Raw genomic sequence first — 21,318 nt, forward strand, 5'->3', positions numbered from 1 at the left:
TGAATCCAGGTCTAGCACCCTAGCCACTACCCATAATGAGAAATAGTGTATTATACAGGAGTTCTCAACCTTTTTTGTGTCCTAGACCCCTTTGGCAGTCAGGTGAAGCCCACAGACCTCTTCTTAGAACAGTGTTTGTAAATACATAAATACATGGGATTACTGAGGAAACTAGTTATACTGGAATATGATTATCAAATACTTAAAAAAAAAACAAAACTCCCCAAGAAGTTTACCCTAGCAGAATGTAAGATTTTAGCCCAAGAGCAGACCCTTTTTCACCTTCCTAGACCCGTCCCCATTGTTCAGGCAGTTCAGACTAGTAGTAGTTAATAAATGCTTGTGATAGATTCTTTGAAGGGAGGGCAAAGGATCTGTGGAGGCCTGATTGGGGGCAGGGGCTGCTCCCTTTCTGCTCTAGGCAGCAGAGGCAGGGGAGGCTGATCCTGAATCATGAGATCAGAGGGGCAAGGGACACTAGAGGTCATCCCCTTCAATCCAGTGTCCTCAGCTCAGAGATTAGGAATGTCAGAGCCAAATAAGGGAACTCAGATGTTCAAGGTCACATAGGCAGCAAGGACCAGAGCAGGGATTTAAACCCAAGCTCTTTGTTGGCCTATCCAGAGTGTTTTCCCCTTTGAACAGTGTGTGTTTGGGAAAAGGGAGAACCTTTCCAAGCCAGATCCTAGATTGGTGTTTCTGGGAAGCAAAACAAGAATAAAAATCCCAGGCTTCCCAGAGTCTGCTCCATCCTTCTGTCACGCCCAGGTTTGGGACTGAGATAAGGAGTCTGGACTGCCCTCTGCCCTTCTCCACTGTAAGCACCAGGATCCCCTCCAGGGTGGATAGCATCCCTCTTTTCAGGGGTGGATAGCATTTGTTATCATGGGTCCTTTGGAATTGTTTGATCAGCGTAGCCAAGTCTTTAATATTACAACATTGCTGCAACTCTGTACAGTGATCTGGTTCTCATTTTACTCTGTATCAGTTCATATACGTCTTCCCAGGTTTTCTGAAAACATCCTGCTCATCATTCCTTAGAGCATTAAAGTATTCATCAGTCACTTAACAAAACTTGTTCAGCCTTTCCCCAGTTGATGGGCATCCCCTCCATTTCTCCTTCTTTGCCACCACAAAAGAGGTGCAATAAATAGTTCTCTACATATAGGGCCTTTTCCTTTGCTCTCTTTGGGATACAGACCTAGCAGTGGTATTGCTGGATCAAAGGGTATGCACAGTCTCATAGCTCTCTGGGCATAGTTCCATTCATTCTCTCCAGCTCTCAAACTCCATGTGTCTGTTCTGATGTCCCATCCTGACCTGATTTTCTGTGTCCCAGGGTCCATTCCAACACCAAGTCTTGTGATCTTATGGATCACAAGGACTGGGTAACCCTTGCCCCAGTTCCTGGGATTCTCTCCCCTGATATTTCTTCTTTTCTCTTTCTCAATCTCCAGTGAAGGCTGTAACATTAAGATGCTAAGGAACTTCTAGGGATCAGTCCATTCAGACTCTTTTCTATCCAAAGTCCCTCCCCTAACATGTCTTAATGTCCCCCAAGTCTGAGGCAAGGCCCAGGGAGTGAAGGAAGGAGCCCAGAGTGCTCCACCCAGATTCCAAATGGGGGCCAGACTGAAATATCTTCAACTCCCAGGCTTCGTCCCCTGCATCCACAGACCCTCATCATTGTTGATTTCTGGAAGGTGGCACAGGGTTAGTGGCATCCAGAGAGAGTGGAGGAAACTCCCATTTGCAAAGTTAGTGAGGCTCTCTGCGACTGCTAGCTGGTCCAGCTCTGTTCTATGTAAGGTCCTTTTTTTTTTTTAAAAAGATTGTCAGTTTTTTTTTTTTAACATTTTTTGAGTTCCAAATTCTCTTCCTACCTCCAGTCCCTCTCCCAAGCAATGAGAAAGAAGTAATATGACACCCATTATGCTTCTGTAGACATGCAAAACATAATTGCATATTAGCAAAAAAAAAAAAGGCAAAAGAAATGAAGAAAATGACCAAAACCCCTCAATCCTAACCCTCTGCTTCAGTTTGCAGAGTTTTATCTCTAGAAGTCAATAGCATTTTTCTCAAGATGATTTCTTTGAAATTTTTGTGGCCTGTTGCACCGAGTAGCTAAGTCTTTCCCAGTTGGTCATAGTTACAGTATTGCAGTTTCTGTGTACAGTTCCAGGTTCTGTTCACTTTACTTTGTTCAGAGAAGTCTTCTCAGGGTGTCCTTTTAGGAAGCTCTGGCACACGATTTCCCTGATGCCCTACTCCAAGAACAAGATAGTTGTTCTTTAAAGGTCTAATACTTTTATTCCACACCCCTTTATTTTACAGATGATTGAACCTAATGCTTAAAGAGAAGGGTCACAGGTTAAAAAAAGGTAGTGTTCCCAAGAGACTTGGGGATCACCTGTCCTAGTCCACCCTTCTCTCCATGCCCCTGTTCCAGCTGGCCATGTGCTGGAGCAGCCAGGGCTGCTGGGCTGGGTTAGAGGTGGAGAGACCTGTAGGGCTTGTCCTGCCCTAGGGCTGCATAGGCTGGTGGTGGTGGTGGGAGGGGCGAGATGGGTTGGGAGAGGGAGGGCAGTCTGGACCCAGTGGGGCAAGGAGCTTAAAAGCTGTGAATCTCAGGTCAGCACTTAGTTCTTCTCTCTTCTACCAGCTCTGGCCACCCAGGCAAGATGGCTTCTGTCACTTGGGCTCCTTTGGCATCTCTGCTGCTCCTCCTCCTTCTGGTGCCTGGAGTGCCTAGCCAGACCAGAAGTCGCTGTTACTCCCAACTCCACCAAAAGTCCCAACTAACAAAGCCTGTCTGTAGCCAGCCCGTATACGATTGGTGCTCCTCCTGCGACTCTGCCAGACGTTGCCAGGTACTGGAATGGGGGAACTGCTGGCTAGTCCCTGGTTGGGACTGTTAGAGTTGGGGCTGGGGCAGGAGAGTAGGGTCAGATCCTGAGCTCTGACAGGCTCCTACGTTATCTAACCCTTCCCCGCTGGGACAGCATCAAATACTCAGTGAGATAGGAGCCAGGTACATCAACCTGCCAGTGTGCAGGTCAGGGGCAAAGGGAATAGGACCAGGGTCCCTGAGCACCAGATAGACAGACAGCTCCCTGGGGAACCCAGCAGGACAGAGCAGCATCTAGGTGTCAGATCCAGGGGCATAGAAGCAGGGACCTGGACAAAGAAACTAGGAGGCTGAAGCCCATTTGCCCTGGAGCCTAGGGGTTACCCTGGTATGGGTGGGGGTTTCAAGTGGCCTCAACAGCTTTTTTTTCCTACTGCTTTTCCTAGCAACTTAGAAGACAATTTAGGTTTGACTTGAGGGTGGAGGTACCCGTGGGAGTCACCTGGAGGTGGGACTATCCTTGCCCCTATAGGGCCCTGAACTCCCTCTTGCCCCTTTCTGGGGTCACTGGGCAGCCAAGTGTCTCTAGAGGCTCCTTCCTAGGGAGTTGGAAGCTGAGAAGAAGGCTGAGGAGGAGGAGGAAAGTGTTGAGGGGAAGCAAAGGGGCAGCCAGTTGAGTGGGTCAGGATTTGCTCAGAGACCCCATGATAGGCACATGGTGACTCACCTGGAGCTGATTCCTCAATGGTTTCAGTGGATGGGGAGGGGGTGGTAAGAGAAGTAGGAAGTTGTCCCCAGTCAATGGCCAATAGGGACCTTTTCTGTCCTGATGAATGGGAGAGCTGAGAGAGCTCTTAGAACAGAGAACAGAAAGAGGACTGCAGGCATCTATTGTTCCAGGGACAGGCCCAGAAATTCTGGTGGGGAGAATGCCCGTGCCAGAAGGGCCCTCCAGATTATGAGGTGCCAGTCCTCATCTGGCAGACTGGGAAACAGGCCAGACTTCCTTTCTGCCAGGCTGGCCAGTATTTATTAAGTGCCAGATGCTGCTGAGGCCTGGCTAAAACACCAGAGGGAGGAAGGACCCTCTCCATGAAGGAGCTGCCACTCTAAGGAGGGATAGAACATGCCCACTACACACAAGTCAATCTGGGACTGCATCACATGTCTGTATTCATTGGCATAGGAAAGTCTCTGGTGAGCAGCCTCCCTCTGCCAGGCAAAGGTGGCACTTTCTCTACATTTTACACCCTGAATCCCAGGCACTGAGGCTAAGTGACTTGCCCAGGATGACTTAGCCACTGTGTGCTTAGGACGGGACTTCCTGGCCTCATGACAGCCTTTGCATGTAGGACAGATAGACTATGTATGTATATGTCTATATAACTATATAAAATGTGTGTGCACATGTGTCTATATGACTATATATCTAGAATACAGGATACATATTGATGGGGCAGGGGGAGGACATTAACAAAGAGATGTCTTGAAGGAGGTGTCACTGAGCTGAACCTTAAAGGAAGCTGGGTGTTACAATACAGAGGTAGGAAGGTGGAGCATTCCAGGCATCAAGGGGAGCCTGTGCAAGGCCCTGGAGGTGGGAGATGGGGTCTCCTGTTCTAGTAACACCAGAAGAATGAATGATAGGGGGTAATGGGTAAGGAGTTTGGAAAGAGAGGCTGTGTAGCCAGTCTCATGGGCATTGAATGCCAAAGAAAGGAGTTTGTATTCTTTTGTAATAGTAGGGGAGGGCCAGGGCCAGTGAAACTTCTTGAGTACAGGGAAATCCCTTTGGCAGCTGTGTGGAGGATGGACTGGAGAGGAGAGGCTGGAGGCAGGGGATGCAATCAGACCCTGTGACATCCCATGCAAGGGACACTATGAGGGGACTCAGATGCTGTTGGCTCTCAGGGTCCCATCATGCCACATTTGGTGGGAAGTGGGGAAGAGGAAAGTAAGGTGCACCTTGGCCTCAGAAACTTGTCTCACTGACTCTGCTTGTCTGTCCATCACCAATGTGCCCTGACTTGCCCATCCTGCAGACAAGAACGGAGTGTTTTGCCTTGTGGAGACCTCAGCAAGTCTCTCCTGTCACTGTGAGACTCTTCTACGAGGCACTGTGCCCTCCCAGCCGGTTCTTCATGTCAATGGTGCTTTTCCCTACCTGGGCTTTGCTGGGTGATAATGTCATGGATATCACCCTTGTGCCTTTTGGCAATGCTCAGGTGAGTGATCAAGCTCAGCCTGGGGCAGGAGTGGGAGTGGCTGGCACTGGTGAGGGGTTTGCTGGGAGCCTCCTGCCTCCCCCTTCACATCTTGGTGGTGGTGGTGTGTGTGTGTGTGTGTTTCAGGAGACCGAAGTGAATGGGACCTGGGAGTTTACCTGTCAACATGGGGAGCTGGAGTGTGAGCTCAACATGGCTCAGGTAAAGACTCTTCTGCCCCAAACCCCTCCTGGAGGTGACTGTAGGCAGTCCACTTAACCCCTGGGCCTCTTTTTGCTCTCCTGGTACATTAGAGGGAAGCAGGGTGTGGAATATTCCCCAGGAAAAGAGGATTCTTGCTTTCTGCCCCTCAGTCTTATTCTCTGCTCCTACAGACCTGTGTGTTGTACCTCCTTGGGAGACAGTTTCCTAATGCCTTTGCTGTGATCAACTGTATGACGTCAGCTGCTGATCCAGAGACCTCACTGGAGCCAGTAAGTGCCTGCCTGGTCTGGCAGGGGGGAAAGAGAAGGGAAGAGAGGAGACTGCTTCTGGTCCTAGTCTGTTTCTGCCCTGGGGCAACAGCTAGACAGATGCCTCCCTGAGCCCTTAGGCAGCACTTCATTGTTCTGGAATCACTTAAAGGACATTAAGAGCTTGTACAGGGTAGAATGGCTGAGAGACCTAGGAAAAGTGACTGCTGTTTCTTTGAGCCTTGATTTCCCCATAAATAAAGTGGGGATATTGGAAAGGTGGTTGCTAGGATCAAGTAAAAGACACAGATATGGCACATGCCAATACCAATACTGTTTTCTGTTGTCTTAGCTGGGTAGTGCATGAATAAATGGTATATAAAATAAATGCATAAATAAAGACAGGCCCTTTCCTTACCAACCAGGCCAATTTAAGGGGGCTTCCTGGAGAGTAGGACCAGCTCAAATCTCCAGAGGCTTCCTCCTGTGAATGCAGTGAAGTGTCTGTGTTCTTTGGGGATCCTGAGGTGGCAAGTTTTCCAGAGGTGACCTTTGAAGGCAGGTCCTTTAGAATGGGAATGAGTTCCTTGGAGGCAGAGACCATGTCTCTTTGCTCGTCATTGTCCCCAGTTATTAGCACAGTGCTTGGCATGTGGTAATTGTGTGACAGATGTTTGCTGACTAACTGAGGCAGTGAACCACAGGTTTGTTGATTCCTGATGGATTCATCCTGTGGGTATTCCCTGTGCCCACTGTGGGGAGGGAGGTGTGCTCCTTCTGTAGGTGTCCTCATCACATGGCTTCTCACTGGAGGATCTATCCAAGGCATTAGAATCTTTGCAGATTTTATAGACATGACTGCCACACCGACACTCTCCACATTATCCCACACTGTTGTTCTGACTGGCATGCTACCTTTGCCAATCCTATGTCCACTTCTCTTGAGACAGTCCTTGTTTGACTGGTTTCTATGCTGCCTATGGTTTTCATCAGTGTAAGGAACTTTTGGAAATGACCTGTTTTCCAAAATCCAAAACAGGATTTCCTGTTGTTCGGCTTAGTCGGAACAGTTTCCTGAGGAAGACTGGTGACTTGCCCAGGGTCACACAGCACCACAACTCTCAGATCAGCTCTGCTGAGTCATACTTCACCTAGAGAATTCTGGTATTAAAAAGAAGGGCCAGAGGGGTGGCTAGGTGGTGCAGTAGATAGAGCACTGGCCCTGGAGTCAGGAGGACCTGAGTTCAAATCCAGCCTCAGACACTTAACACTTACTAGCTGTGTAACCTTGAGCAAGTCACTTAACCCCAATTGCCCTCCAAAAAGAAAAAAAAAAGGCCTTCTCTGGTGGCAGGGAGGAATTCAAGTCAGCCATCAGCTACTGAATGGCAGCTGTGTGCTTAGCATTGTGTTAGGCACCTAGGAATACAAAGACAAAACAAAGGCCAGGCCCTTCACTGACATTTTCCTAGAATTGCCAAGAATTATGATTAAGAGGAAGCATAACAAAAACTTTCATTTTTGTAGCATGTGAACATTGACCAAGATCCTTGTTCAAAGCAGTTCAAGAGGGAGACTGTGTAGAAATTCTCTTGCCATGTTTTGTTTTTTAGATGGAATCATCTTTTCAATGAAGATAAGTTTATCTTATCTCATACCTATGGCCCCCTCCACAAGTTGGGAAAAAGAACAACCCTGGAACAAACATAGATAGTTGAGCAAAAGAAATCCCTGCCTTGGTCATGTCCAAAATGAGTGTGTCTCCTTCTGCCTCTTGAATTCATCCCCTCTCAGGTAGGAGGTAGGAAGCACTCTTCATCCTCAGTCCTCTGGAATCAGGACGTTGTTTTTGCTACCAGGATAATAGAAGCTGAGAAAAACGAAGGGACTTGTCTAGGGTCCCACAGCCAGTCAGAATCAGAGGATAATGCCAACGTCCCATGAGCCTTCTCAAACTCTGTGGAAGTCAGTGGCCTGCTGGGAGCTTCCCCACATTCTGCATACACACATCCCTCCCCCGCCCCCCCGACTTAGCTCAGGAAGGTCAGTTCTTCCTGAATTCCAGAGATGGGGGCATATTTCAGAGATCTGGAGTCAGAGAAGGGGATGGGTGAGACAATCCTGGCTTATCTTTCTCTGGTGGTCTCTTCCATGGGAGCTGAAACTGCACTATAGCTATAGGCTTGTGTAAGGGAAAGAGGGGTGGGTTTGGAGATCTGAACACACTCTGATAACTTGCTGAGTGAGGGAGAGGACCAGATGGGAAAGATTTGTCTCATTTTCAGGGCAAAGGCAACCTGGGTGTTTTGCTCCCCTCTCTTCCCCCCTTTCCCCCCCTCCCCACACTGCCTCAGTGACAGAGATAAGGTTGGCCCAGTTGTTGGGGGAAGTAGAAAGGTAAGGTAATGCTGATGGGTTCAGATTCTTCTGCAAATAAATCACCTCCTTCACCTCTTTGCAGTGCCTGAAGATCTATGCTCCTCAAATTTCTGTGGATGATGTAATGAAATGTGTGACAGGACCTCAAGGCAAAGAGATGATGCATCAGAATGCCATGATGACAAATCACCTTTCCCCTCCACATACATTTATCCCCTGGATTCTGGTTGAAGAAGTAAGAGCTGTACCCTCTCCCCAACTCACCTGCTGGTTTCTGTTAGCTTGGCCTAGCTTCTCCCCCAGGCCATAACTCCCATCTCCCACCCCACCCCACTAAACCTCCATTAAGAAGGGATCACAGTTTCTTCCTGAGCCATCACAAAGGTTTCTTCTCAGGGTCTTTTGGGTACCTAGCACTGCCCAGACACAGAAGCTCCAGAAAATGGAGGGAGAAAAGGTGGAGCTGCATGTAAGAAGGCAGTGGGAGTGGGCGGAGGACCAGGGTTCAGAGCCTGTTTGAACACCTCTTTCTGTGACCCAGGGATAGCCCCCTTATCCCTGTGTGCCTCTGTTTCCTCACCTGTAAAATAAAGGGGATACTGACCTGAATTCCTTCCCAGGATGGCTGAGGGAGAAATAGGCTTTAAAGGGGAGTTGTTTTTATCTAGTCTCATTTTATAGATGAGTTATTTTAAGTTAAGTGAGTTGCCCTAGCCTCCAGGTAGTATGGAGCAGAGCCCAGAGGTCCATTTGGTTCCCTGACTCCAAATCACCCACTCCATGCTCCTGATCTTGCCCACTCTAGCATTCACTGGTCATGTGACTGAACCTCCATTTATGCCTTAATCATTTCTCTCAGTCTTCTCAAGAGTTATAGTTAGGGTTACTTTTCTAGCTCTTCAGGCTTAAGGCATTTTCCATTTATTCTCTATTTTCTCTTGACAACATCCCCCCCCCCTTTTTTTTGGAGCAGAGTCGTTTAGAAAATCCAGCTGAACTCTTAAACACTGTGTGTCATCTATACAAGGTGAGTTGCCATACCTCATCTGGAAACACTTCCAAGATGAGGGGGAGTCCCTGAAACTGGTCAGGTCCTTAATTCAAGAGGATCAGTGGTGGTGCTAGAGGGTTGGCTGGGGCTGAGGGTGTTGGTGGTGGTCTAGGACTACAATTTCCCAGCAGGGTGAGGAGAGGACAAAGGTAAATTTGGATCTAAGAGTAACAGTCTCAATATGTTTTTAGGGGGAGGTGCCCGATGCCTGCAGAAGGAATACTTTTTCCAGAAAATGAATCTTCTTGCAGCGAACCTGCAGTGGTCTCAGGTGCATTAATGTAGGCCTGGTACACTACTAGTCATATATATCAGCAGGCAGCTGGTTGGGCTGAGAGGGTTCAAGTCCCCATAAGCAGCCCAGTTTGATGTTATCTGGGCACCCAGATCTTTTTGCATCTTCCTGGCAGGTCAAAAATCTCACCCTTTCCAGCGTTTTCTTGAAATAAAAACCTATTTTGCAGTAACATGATTGAAGAGTTTAAAAAAACAAACAAGGGAGATAGAGGACTCAAGTCCTGCCAAGTTCTGACGTTCTGTGTTCTAAGGTTCCTTCTAGATGTGACTTTTTGTTCTAAGGTCTTTCCCAGCCTGGACATTCTATAGGCCAAGTTCCCTTCTAGTTTGGACTATGTCCTACATTCTCTTCTAGCTGTCTTTCTCTTCTCTATACTTGGTGGTCTCTTCAAGGAATGACATTCTTGACAGCCTTGATAATCAAGTTCCACAATTTGTTCTCAGAAACACATCCCTATCAGCAACATAGTTCCCATTCTTATAATACTTTACTATTTACAATGAATCACTTTTTGAAAAAAAAAATCTTCTTTTACACATACAAAATTGGGTGCCCAAATACTTGGGATTTTGTCCAGGAGACCCATGCCACGTGAACCAATCAGATAACAATGAAATTCTGTGATTGAGTGTTGGGTTACTGGAGCCCCACCCTCTGCTGAGATCTAGGAAAAAGGGGTCATAGACCATTCTGTCACCAGTAATCTCCAAAAATCACTTTTGTTTGAATGGAGGATGGAAAAGAGTAGGTAGAAACTTGAGGCAGGCAAATTGCCTCCCCTAACCTTCCCCTCCTTCAGGCTATTGCAGTAGCCCAGGGGTGAAGTGAAGATGGTCTACACTAGAGGGGTGTCAGTGTCAGAGAAGAGAAGGCTGTTTATTGGAAAGATGTTAAGAAGGTAAAATTGAGAGACCTTGACAACAGCTTGGATATAAAGGTGAGAGATTTTGGGAAGTTCAGGATCACTCCTAGCTTGTGGGCCTGTGGGAACTGTATTCTGGTGTTGCCCTCTACAGTAATAGAGAAAGGGGTATGGGAATGTAGGGGTGATTGTGTGTGTGGTGAGGAAGGTTCAAGGGGGGAAAATGATGAATTCCGTTTTGGGCCTCAGTTTAAGCTATCTACAGGGATATCCAGTTTGACATCTCAGTTATTTGGAAACAAGACTCTGTAGAGAGGTTAGGTCTAGAATGATTTGAGAATCATCATCATAGAGAAAATTGGATCCAAGGAAGCTGATGAAGTTATGAAGTGAAGTAGAATTGAGGGAGAAAAGGGATCAGGACAGAGCCTTGGGGGAAACTTAAACTTAGTGGACATAATTTCCAGGAAAGGAGAAGAAGGTACCTATAGACCGGAGAACTGGGAGAGAGCAGTCTTTTTTTTTTTTAGGGACTATTAGCACATAAAACTTGTGTTTATTGAGCCTGTTGAAATGCTCAGTAATATTTTTTTCACTCATGACTCTAAAGCCAGTTGCTGGAGCCTTAAGACAAGTGCAAAGACACATCTGGGATACGGCAGGGTAGGCCAGAAAACTTTTCCTCTCTACAAATTTTCTCCATGGAAAAAGACAGAACATTGCCTCAGAGGCGATGTAGAGCAGTGGAAGTAAACAAGTGGCAAGGTGAATCTGTTGTTCTCCTAAGACAACCTAAGCAGACCCCAGGAAAAACCTGGCCTCCAGGACAGGGGTTAGGCCTGAATGAAGTGCAAACACCTCCAGGCCATCTCTGCAGAATTAATAAACAAGAAGTCTTAGGGGCATTGGGGTTTGGGAGGTGGCCTCAGCCTTAAAAACTCATCTCAGGGACAGTGTGGTGGGTGTCTACTGGCTGAGTAGGAGAAGACTGAAGGCCTCAACACCAAACACAGCGATGCTGACCAGATGTATTCCTGTCCAGGCTACCACTTTGGGAGAGAAGGAGCTTGCACACACCTGGTTATTTCAGTAGCAGAAGAGTGGGTACCCTGTTGGCTGTGGGCACTTGAGTAGAATCCCTGGTTTCAGTTCCAGGTAAGAGAGGACAACTGTAGTTTGCAGCCATGACAGGGATCACTGGGAGCAAGATCATTTGTGGGACAGTATGACTGGGGTCTCTAGCCATGGCATAGAGGTGGAGGGGACAGCCCAAGTTTGGCCCCTGAGACAGAACTCAGAAAATAACATTAAGAAAGATCTGAGGCTTGAGCCATAATTCCCTATACCTTGGGACTAGAACTTGATCATACTAATAGCTACTAAAAAGAAAACAAAAAATTTTTAATAAAGCAAGCAAAAGAGAAAGAACCCAACCATAGATAGCTACTATGGGGATAGAAAAGATCAGGGGTCATTTTCAGAGCAAGATAATGGAACTAAAAAACTACTGCTTTTTCAATGAGAAACGTCAAAGTCTCAAACACAAAAAGATTTCTTAGAAAAACTTAAAAGGGGGGGCGGAGTCAAGATGTCAGAGTTAAAACAGGACCTTTGCACAGCTCCGGCTCCCACCACCTCCAATTCATGTAAAAAGGGACTCTAAAGAAACTTTGGACCTACAGAACCCAAAAAATGACATAGAGAAGCCAACCTGCTGAGGACAGCCCTGCAGGCCGGCAAGAATTGGCCAGCACAGTGCTTTGGGAGCCAAGCCCAGCCCCACACAGAGGTTTTAGCTCCAGGGCGGGCCTGACCAACCACCACCTGGAGGGACTCCAGATCACCAGCAGCTGTGGCAATCCAGAATTATCAACACATCGATGCTAAGGACAAAATGAGAGGTCAGTGCAGTGTGGACTTTGGGACCCAGTAGTTGGAAGTGTGTTAGCTTTTTCCCCCAGGGTGAGAAGCTACTGAGGGCTGCTCACCCTGGGGGAAAAAGCTAACACACTTCCAACTACTGTGTCAGCTTCAGCTCCTGGCCCACACAGTGTAGGGGCACCAAGCAACCAGTCTGAGGGGTAATTGCTCTTGCTTTAACCTGTTTGGATCTGGATTGCAGTCTAGAGTAGAGGTCCTGGGGTGTGTAACCAGCTTGCCAGACTGGGTGGAGGCTTCAGAGAGGGCACCCAACTAATACCTTCGGCAGCTGAGAAAACCCCAGCATTTGGAATAAAGCTCCCCTGTCTGGTGACAGAGTCATACTGTGGCAAAAAGCCCAGGGGTCAAGTGACTGAGTGGCAACATGACCAAGCAAAGGAAGCAAACCAAGCAGATCAATCCAACATTACACTCCTATTTTGGGGACAAAAAGGATCAAAGCATGGAACAGGAGGAAGACTCCTGCACCAAAAGCTTCCAAGAAATATATAAGTTGGTTACAGGACATAGAGGACCTTAAGCAGATAAGAGAAATGGAGGAAAAATTGGGAAGAGAAATGAGAATGATGCAGGAAAATTATGAAATGAGAGTCAACAGCCTGACTGAGGAAAATAACAACTTAAAAAACAGACTAACTCAAATGGCAAGAGAGGCTCAAAAAGGCAATGAGGAGAAGAATGCCTTAAAAAAACCAAATTTGCCAGATGGAAAAAGAATCTCAAAAGCTCACTGAGGAGAATCATTCCTTTAGAATTAGATTGGAGCAAATGGAAGCCAGTGACTTTATGAGAAATCAAGATGCTGTTAAACAGATCCAAACAAATGAAAGAATAGGAGGCAATGTGAAATATCTCATTGGAAAGACCACTGACCTCGAAAATAGATCCAGGAGAGATAATTTAAAAATTATTGGACTACCTGAAAGCCATGATCAAAGAAAGAACCTAGAAATCATCCTCCAAGAAATTCTCAAGGAAAACTGCCCTAGTGTTTTAGAACCAGAGGGCAAAATAGAGGTTGAAAGAATCCACCGATCACCTCCGGAAGAAGATCCCAAAAAGAAAACTCCTAGGAATATTATAGCCAGGTTCTGAAATTCCCAGATCAAGGAGAGAATATTACAAGCAGCCAGGAAGAAACAATTTGAATATTGTGGAAACACAATCAGGATAACTCAGGATCTGGCAGCTTCTACACTGAGGGATCAAATGGCTTGGAATGTGATATTCCAGAGGTCAAAGGAGCTGGGATTAAAACCAAGAATCACCTACCCAGCAAAACTGAGTATCATGTTTCAGGAGAAAATATGGTCATTCAGTGGAATAGACGACTTTCAAACATTCTTGCTGAAAAAACCAGAGTTGAATAGAAAATTTGACATTCAGATACAAGAAGCAAGAGAAGTGTGAGAAGCTAAGCAGGGAAAAGAAATCATAAGGAACTTATCAAAGTTGAACTATTAACATTCCTACATGGAAAAACAATAATTGTAACTGATGAAACTTTTCTCAGTTTGAAAATGGTTGAAGGGAACAGAAATATATATATATATATATATATAGATATCTATCTATATATATGTCTATCGGAAGGTATATGGGCGTATGAATACATATGTGAATGTGTGTATATGTTTACAGGTATACATAGAGGAAAAGGAGGGGGGTTCTTAGAGGGAATCCTATTCACATCAGATCTGGGTTTCAGAGATATATATATATATATATATATATCTGAAGGGAAGAAAAGTCATCTAAATTTATAAAAATACGAGGGTGGGAATAGGACAAGGGGGCGTGGTATGTCTAGATTAATGGGAATGGGATAAAGAGGGAAGAACATATATATTTAGAAAGCTATAAAAGTCTTCTAAACAGAAACAAAAGGGTAAGGAGAAAAGGGGGGAAGGATAAGGGAGAGATCCTTGTTGGGGGGGGGGGGATTGGTTAAGTAACAGGAAGGCAAGGTAGAGGGTAGAAATAAAGCTGAGGGATAAGTGTGGTGAGCCGGAGGCCTGATCCAGGACTCAGATAATTACCCGAGGAGAGTGGACCCAAATAGCAAAGACCTCTTTGATATTTGATATAAAGAAAAGATGTGACTTTTCTTTAGCTCCTGAGTTCTGATATGGATTACACTTAAAAAGATGTTTTGAATTCTCAGACCAATAGCTCTGCCCCAAGACTTTAGTAGTTCAAAACCAAAATATCTGAATTCTTAGGTGGTCAGTTCCTATGCAGATGTCCTTGATGATGGGCTTTGGTTTCAGGCCAGCTCTCAAGAACATCCTTTATAATGTGACTGCATATGAAAGAGTTAACTGGCTCTTCCTAAGACTCTCTGGCACCTAGAGAAGGAATCCTTACCAAATTATCTATTCTGTGCTACTTCCAGGATACCAGACTAGGTAATGTTTAGAAAACTCGAGTCCCCTTCCTTTGGCTCATTGCTCTATAAAAACTTTGTCTTAAGAATCAATAAATGGAGTTCATCGTTCTTCCTTGAACTACCCACAAGGGTAGTTGAGGGCAATTGAGGTTAAGTAACTTGCCCAAGGTTACACAGTTATTTTTTTTGTGTGGGTGTTAAGTGTCTGAGGCCGGAACAGAATTCGGGTCCTCCTGACTCTGGGGCAGGTGCTTTACTCACTGCACCACCTAGCTGCCCCCTGCCTGGTCATTTCTTATTCACATCTCTGAATCATGCTAAGTACTGGAAACTGAGAAGCCCACGGCAGGTAAGGAGGGATAGGAAATAAGATACTTACAAACAAAGATAGTGAGTAGAATTTATTAGGCAAAAAAAGCAAAGGAAGTAACCATGATCGCAGACAAAGTTAAAAGTTAAAAAAGATACATTAAGAGAAAAATTGGGAAACTACACTATGTGTCAGCCATATTAATCAATATTGTTTTAGACTATTTAAAATAACTAGACAGTATAAGGCCGGGATACTGCTGTGGTGTAGGAAATGAGTTGGTGGATTTAGGAAAATATGGAAAGACTTGGACTTATGAAGGACTTATCAAAGAAACAGTGGACAAACAAGTATAGTAAGGTCTTACATAGCCGTATATGAATATGTAGGTATATGTCTATGATTATATATATGTATATTTATGTACATGTTAAATGTATGTATATGTATATATATGTATGAGTGTTTCTATATATGCATATATATGTGTATATATGCTACACACACAACATATGTCCCCACTTAATTTTAGCCTTCTTGGGGGAGGGAAGGGAAGAAGGGGTAAAAAAGAACAAAGTAAAAAGTGCACAGCAAAGAACAAAAGAAAACCTACAAGGAAGCAAAGAAAAAACAGACAGTTATGAACATAATGTATTTACTATATAGGTTTTCTTGAAATGGAAATTTTTTTGCTTTATATTTTGAATCCTCTTTTGTTCTACTGTGCACATGACAATGTTTCTTTTTTTACTTTGTATTTAGGTTTTAATATTTAAGTTTACAATAAATTAAAAAAGGGGAAAAAAGAGAGGTGCTTTTCTGAGGTGCAAAAAACGCTGTCAATATAGTTTCAATAAACAAATAACAATCCTAACTTATCTCAAGCCCCTCATTGGATTCTTTTTTTTTCCTTAAAATTTTTCAACTTTTATTTGAAAAAATAAGTGTCTTATTTTCTCCAATTAACATGTTAATACAATTTTTAAACTTTTTTAGTTTTGAGTTCCAAATTTTATCCCCCCCATCCTCCCTCCCCTTTCCCTGAGACAGTAAGCAATCAGATTTAGGTTATACATGTGCAATCATGTAAAATGTTCCCCATATTAGTAATTTTGTACAAGTAGACAGATAAAAAAATGAAAGAGCAAAAGTGAATAGCATGCTTTAGTTTGTATGCAGTATCAATTTTTTCTATGAAGGCAGACAGTATGTTTCACCTTTCATCTTTTGGGATTGTCTTGGATCATTGTATAGCTGAAAATAGCCTCTTTAACAATTCTTCATTGTATAATATTACTGTTACTGTGTACAGCTTCCTCCTGGTTCTGCTCACTTCACTTTGCATCAGTTCATGTATGTCTAGGTTTTTCTGAAACTATCATGTTTGTTGTACTTTATAGCACAATAATATTCCATAACAATCATATTCCACAGCTTGATTAGCCATTCCCTTACTGATGGGCATCCCTTTGAGTTCCAATTCATAGCCACCACATGAAGAACTGCTACAAATATTTTTGCACAAACAGGTCCTTTTTCCTTTGGGATATAGACCTAGCAAGACCTAGCAGTGATGTTGCATCAAAGGGTATGAACAGTTTTATAATCCTTTGGGCATAGTTCTGAATTGCTTTCCAGAATGATTGGATCAATGCACAATTCCACCAACAATGCATGAGCATCCCAGTTTTTTCACACCCCCTCCAATATCGATCATTTTCCTTTTTTGTCATATTAGCCAATCTGATAGGTGTGAAGTGGTCCCTTTATTGTTTTAATTTGTATTTCTCTAATCAATAGTAACTCAGAACATTTTTTGTATGACTATAAATAGCTTTGATTTCTTCCATTGAAAATGACCTGTTCATTTACTTTGACCATCAACTGAGGAATGACTTGTATTTTTTTATCCCCATTGCAGAGAATGCTTGCTGATGGTTTTAGATAAATAGTATTTACAATTTTAAGGTAAGCTCCATTTATCCCTATGCTCTCTAGTGTTTTTAATAGGAATGGGTGTTATAGTTTGTCAAAGGCTTTTCCACGTCTCTTGAGATAATCATATGATTTCTGTTGGTTTACTGATATGCTCAACTATGCTGACAGTTTTCCTAATATTGAACCAGTCCTGCATTACTGGTTTAAATCCCATCTGGTCATAGTGTATGATCTTTGTGATATACTGCTGTAATCTCCTTGCTAGTACTTTACTTAAAACTTTTATTTTGGTCTTTATTAATTTGTTTACTTTTAGTTTACAAGATTCATTACCACAATTCCTTGAGTTTCAATTTCTCTCCTTCCCCCCTCCCTCCCATGGTGGCATACAATCTAGTATCTGCAAATGCTTTCACATTAGGCATTAGTCAGGTTATAAAGAAGGATTGTATCAGATGGAATGAAGAATGGGAAAGAGGAAACAAAACCAAACAAGAAAAAGAAAAAGCAGGTAGTTTGCTTCAATCTGGGTTCAAACTCAGTTCTTTCTTTGGATGTAAACATCTCTCTCCATCTTGAGTCTTTTGAATTTGACTTGACTCTGGATTGCTGAGAAGAGTCCAGTTTATCAAAGTTGGCCATCACACATATGTTGTGTCTGTAATTGTGTACAAATTCCTCCTGGCTCTACTCTTCTCACTCAGCATCAGATTGTATAAGTCTCTCCAGGTAAATATGAAGTCCATCTACTCCTCATTTCTTATAGCACAATAGTATCCCATAACATGCATATACCATTGATATGATTTCATTGTCTCTGGTACCTTTAAGCAAGTTTCCTTCCCTACCTTTTTTGATTAGATTTTTGCTTTTGCTTTGTCTGAGATCATGACAGCTACTCCTGCTTTCTTTGCTTCAACTGAAGTATAATAGATTCTGCTCCAGCCTCTTTACTCTGTGGGTCTCTGTGCTTCAGATGTTTCTTGTAAACATATTGAAGGATTCTGGTTTTTAATCCATTCGGCTATCCACTTGTTTTACAAGTGAATTCATCCCATCCACATTTATAGTTATAACTGTATTTACCTCCATGCTGTTTTCCCCTCGTTTATTCCCTGCCTCTTACCCCTACCCTGTCCCTTTTCTGTGTTTTAGTTCTGATCACTGCTTCTTTTATTCTGTCCACCCTTCTATCAGTCACCCTCCCCTTTCTATTATTCCCAGCTTTTTTTTACTTTGTTATATGGCAAGATAGATTTCTGTATCCAACTGTATTCTTTAATGTGGAAGCTGCCAAATCCTGTATAATTCTGTAGCTCCAGGATATTCAATTGTTTCTTTTTGGCTGTTTAAATTGCATTCTTCTTCATCTGTGAACTTTGGAATTCGGCTATGATGTTCCTTTACTTTGGGATTTCTGTTACTATCTCTTTGAGCCAATTCTGATGAGAGTAGGGTTTAAGCTTTGCCTGCTCCCATCTTCCCTGATATTATAAAACCTCTTTCATACCTTTTTTTTTGGGGAGGGCAGTTGGGGTTAAGTGACTTGCCCAAGGTCACACAGCTAGTTTTGTGTGTGTGTGTGTGTGTGTTAAGTGTCTGAGGCCAGATTTGAACTCAGGGCTTCCTGACTCCAGGGCCGGTGCTCTATTCACTGTGCCACCTAGCTGCCCTTTCATACCTCTTTTATGTGAGGTAATCTACCTCTTTCTATGCCCCCATCCCCCTTTTTTTCCAATTCAATTGTCTTTCTCACCCATTTTGGGTTTTTTAGGTATCATTCCTTCAAAGTCATTTTTTATCTGCACCACTGACTACATACACTACTTCTAATTGCTCTTCATTAGTAATAATGTTCTTAAGAGTTACAAATATTGGGGCGGCTAGGTGGTACATTGAATAGAGCACCAGCCCTGGAGTCAGGAGGTCTTGAGTTCAAATTAGGCCTCAGACACTTAACACAAAAAACTAGTTGTGTGCCCTTGGGCAAGTCACTTAACCCCAATTGCCTTCCAAAAAGCAAAAAAAAAAAAAAGTTACAAATATTATCTTGCTATATAGAAATATGTTAATCTTACCGACTCTCTTAAGTTTTCTCTTTTTATTTTTATTACCTTTTTAGGTTTCCCTTGAGTTGTATTTGGAGGACAAATTTTTTACCCAGCTCTGGTTTTATTAGGAAGGTTTGAAAATCTATTTCATTAAAAATCCATTTTTTTCCTTGAAGGATTATATTTGGTTTTGCTGGGTAGGTGATTCTTTGTTGATTCTTAATTCCTTTGCCTTCCAGAATATCATATTCCAAGGCCTTAGATTCTTTAATGTGGAAGCTGCCAAATCTTGTATAATCCTGACTGTAGCTCCAGGATATTCAATTGTTTCTTTTTGGCTGCCTGTAGTGTATTCTCCTTCATCTGTGAACTTTGGAATTTGGCTATGATGTTCCTTTACTTTGGGATCCCTCTCAGCTGGTGATTGGTGAATTCTTTCAATTTGTTGTCTGGTTCTAGTATATCAGCACAGTTTTCCTTAATAATTTCTTGAAAGTGTCCAGGCCTTTTTTTTTTTTTAAATCATGACTTTCAGGTAGTCAGATAATTTTTGAATTCTCTCTCTTGGATCTATTTTCCAAGTTAGTTGTTTTTCCAATGAGAAATTTCACATTTTCTTCTGTTTTTTAAATTTACTTTTTATTGTATCTCGATTTCTCATCCAGTCATTAGCTTCCACTTCCCCAATTCTAATTTTTAAGGAATTATCTTCTTCCTTGAGCTTTTTCACTTCCTTTTCCATTTGGTCAATTCTATTTTTTAGGAAGTTATTTTCTTCAGTTAATTTTTGCATAACTTTACAAGTTATTGATTCTCATTTTTTGTGATTCTATTGAATCACTCTCATTTCTTTCCCCACTATTTCTTCTACTTCTTTAATTTCCTTTCTAAAATCCTTTTAAAGCTCTTCTAGGGTTGTTACTAGGCCTGAGACAAAATTACTTCTTTTTTCTCCAGTGCTTTACACGTAAACCATCTTAACAATGTCGTCCTCTTCTAAGTTTCTGCTTTGATCCTCCCTGTTACCAGAGTAGCTTTCCATTGTCAAGCTGGCTTTTTGTTTTGTTTTGTTTTGTTTTTGTCCTTTGAGCATTTTTCCCCTATTTTTTAACTTAGTATCTTTAGTTGGGCTCTGTTCCTGCACTATCCTAAGCTTCTGATGCTGGGCTCAGGGCCTTGCTGCTGGTTTGTACTGGGGGTCTGGGGGGAAGGGGTTTGAGCAGGGTAAGGCCTCCCCAGTAACCTCCCCTGGGTGTGGGCAATCAGCAGTGGTCTGCCCTTGAGTGGTGCATGGGATGTTCTGCTGGGTTGCTATGGAAACAGCCTCCCCGCTTTCCGGTCCTAGGAGCAGGGCCTCACTAAGGCCTTGATAGTGGCCTACATAGGGGTGGGGCTGTTGGGGTGGAGCCTGGCTATAAACCTAGTCTGCTGGCTTGGGTGGGACCCTGTGGATTACCTGCCTCTGAAACTTTGCTTGGGGCCCCCTGTAGTGAGGCTAGCTGTGGAGAGGAGCCTTTGTGAGGGCTCCTGGCGCAGGGCTTTAGCCACGATTTCAGAAGGCTCCTGCTGCCCGCCTGCCGGCCCCTGAGGGAGTGGACGGGCTGGGGGGGGGGGGGGTGGCTCCTATTTTCTTTCCTGCGCTTTTCTCTTTTTTGGGGGGGGCGGTGGTCAAGATGGAAAGCCCTTTTTTCCAATTTCTCCGGGTAGGGGGGAAGAAGCATGGAGATCGTGCCGTTATGTGCCAGGCCACAGAATCATCGCTTCACTGGATTCTCACAACCAGCCTGGGAGGTCCTATTGTACAGATGGGGAAACGGAGGCTAAGGGCTGAAGCGACTTACCCAGGGTCACCGCGCTAGGAAGCGGCTGAGGCGGCTCGGACCTCGGCTCTTCCCGCTCGCCCAGCGCTCGGCGAACAACGACGGCCCTTAGGCGTTCTGAGGGGTTGTGAGGCAGTTCTTTAATGAGGAACTGAAAACAGAAGTTAAGCCTAGGTGGAAGAACAAGCCTCAGGACCCGGAGGCGACGGGGCACAGGCACGCGCAGGGAGGAGCTGAGGCTGAGTCTGCGCAGTGCCCACTTCCGCCTGGGGAGCCGCCGGGGCCTGGTGACGTCAGCGCACAGCCGGCCGCCGCCGAAAGCGCGGGGCGAGAGCGTTGGCGCGGGCTGTTTGGGAGCGGGAGCTGCGGCCGCGGCCGTGGTGGTGTCTCGCGCGAGCTTCCGGTTCGTTCGGGGTCTCCGGGGCCCACGATGCCTCCGCCCGGGCCGCGACTCGTCGTGGGTCTGTTGGCCGCGTGGCGGCCGCTGTTCCGGGGCCGGCTCCTGCTGGTCACCAACACGCTGGGCTGCGGGGCGCTCATGGCGGCGGGGGACGGGGTACGCCAGGTCTGGGAGCGAAGGCTGGCCGAGGGCGCCTCCGGGTCCCCGCAACCCATCGACCTGCGCCGCACCGGTGAGCCGCACCCCTGACCCCGGACACGCGTGACCTTCCCCCACACGACCTGTGGATCCCAGTAACCCCGCCCTTCCCCACCCCCATACGGACTCCCTCCCCCCCTCGACCGGCGAAACAGG

At 44.7% G+C, this 21,318-nt stretch overlaps 1 protein-coding gene across 1 annotated transcript; it reads left to right on the plus strand.

Annotated features, from left to right (window-relative positions):
• Nucleotides 1–2,642: 2,642 nt before the first annotated feature.
• LOC138155629 (gamma-interferon-inducible lysosomal thiol reductase-like) lies at nucleotides 2,643–9,422 on the plus strand. Its single transcript, XM_069080894.1, has 7 exons — nucleotides 2,643–2,870; nucleotides 4,891–5,073; nucleotides 5,200–5,274; nucleotides 5,448–5,546; nucleotides 7,987–8,139; nucleotides 8,878–8,931; nucleotides 9,147–9,422. Exons 1-7 carry the CDS (start codon nucleotides 2,682–2,684, stop codon nucleotides 9,192–9,194), a joined length of 801 nt encoding a protein of 266 aa, XP_068936995.1. The 5' UTR covers nucleotides 2,643–2,681; the 3' UTR covers nucleotides 9,195–9,422.
• The last annotated feature ends 11,896 nt before the right edge of the window (nucleotides 9,423–21,318 follow it).

Source organism: Petaurus breviceps, unplaced genomic scaffold, assembly GCF_028583685.1.
Source record: "Petaurus breviceps papuanus isolate PSGF00001 unplaced genomic scaffold, PetGlider_PUasm1.0 92002, whole genome shotgun sequence".
NCBI lineage: Eukaryota > Metazoa > Chordata > Mammalia > Diprotodontia > Petauridae > Petaurus > Petaurus breviceps.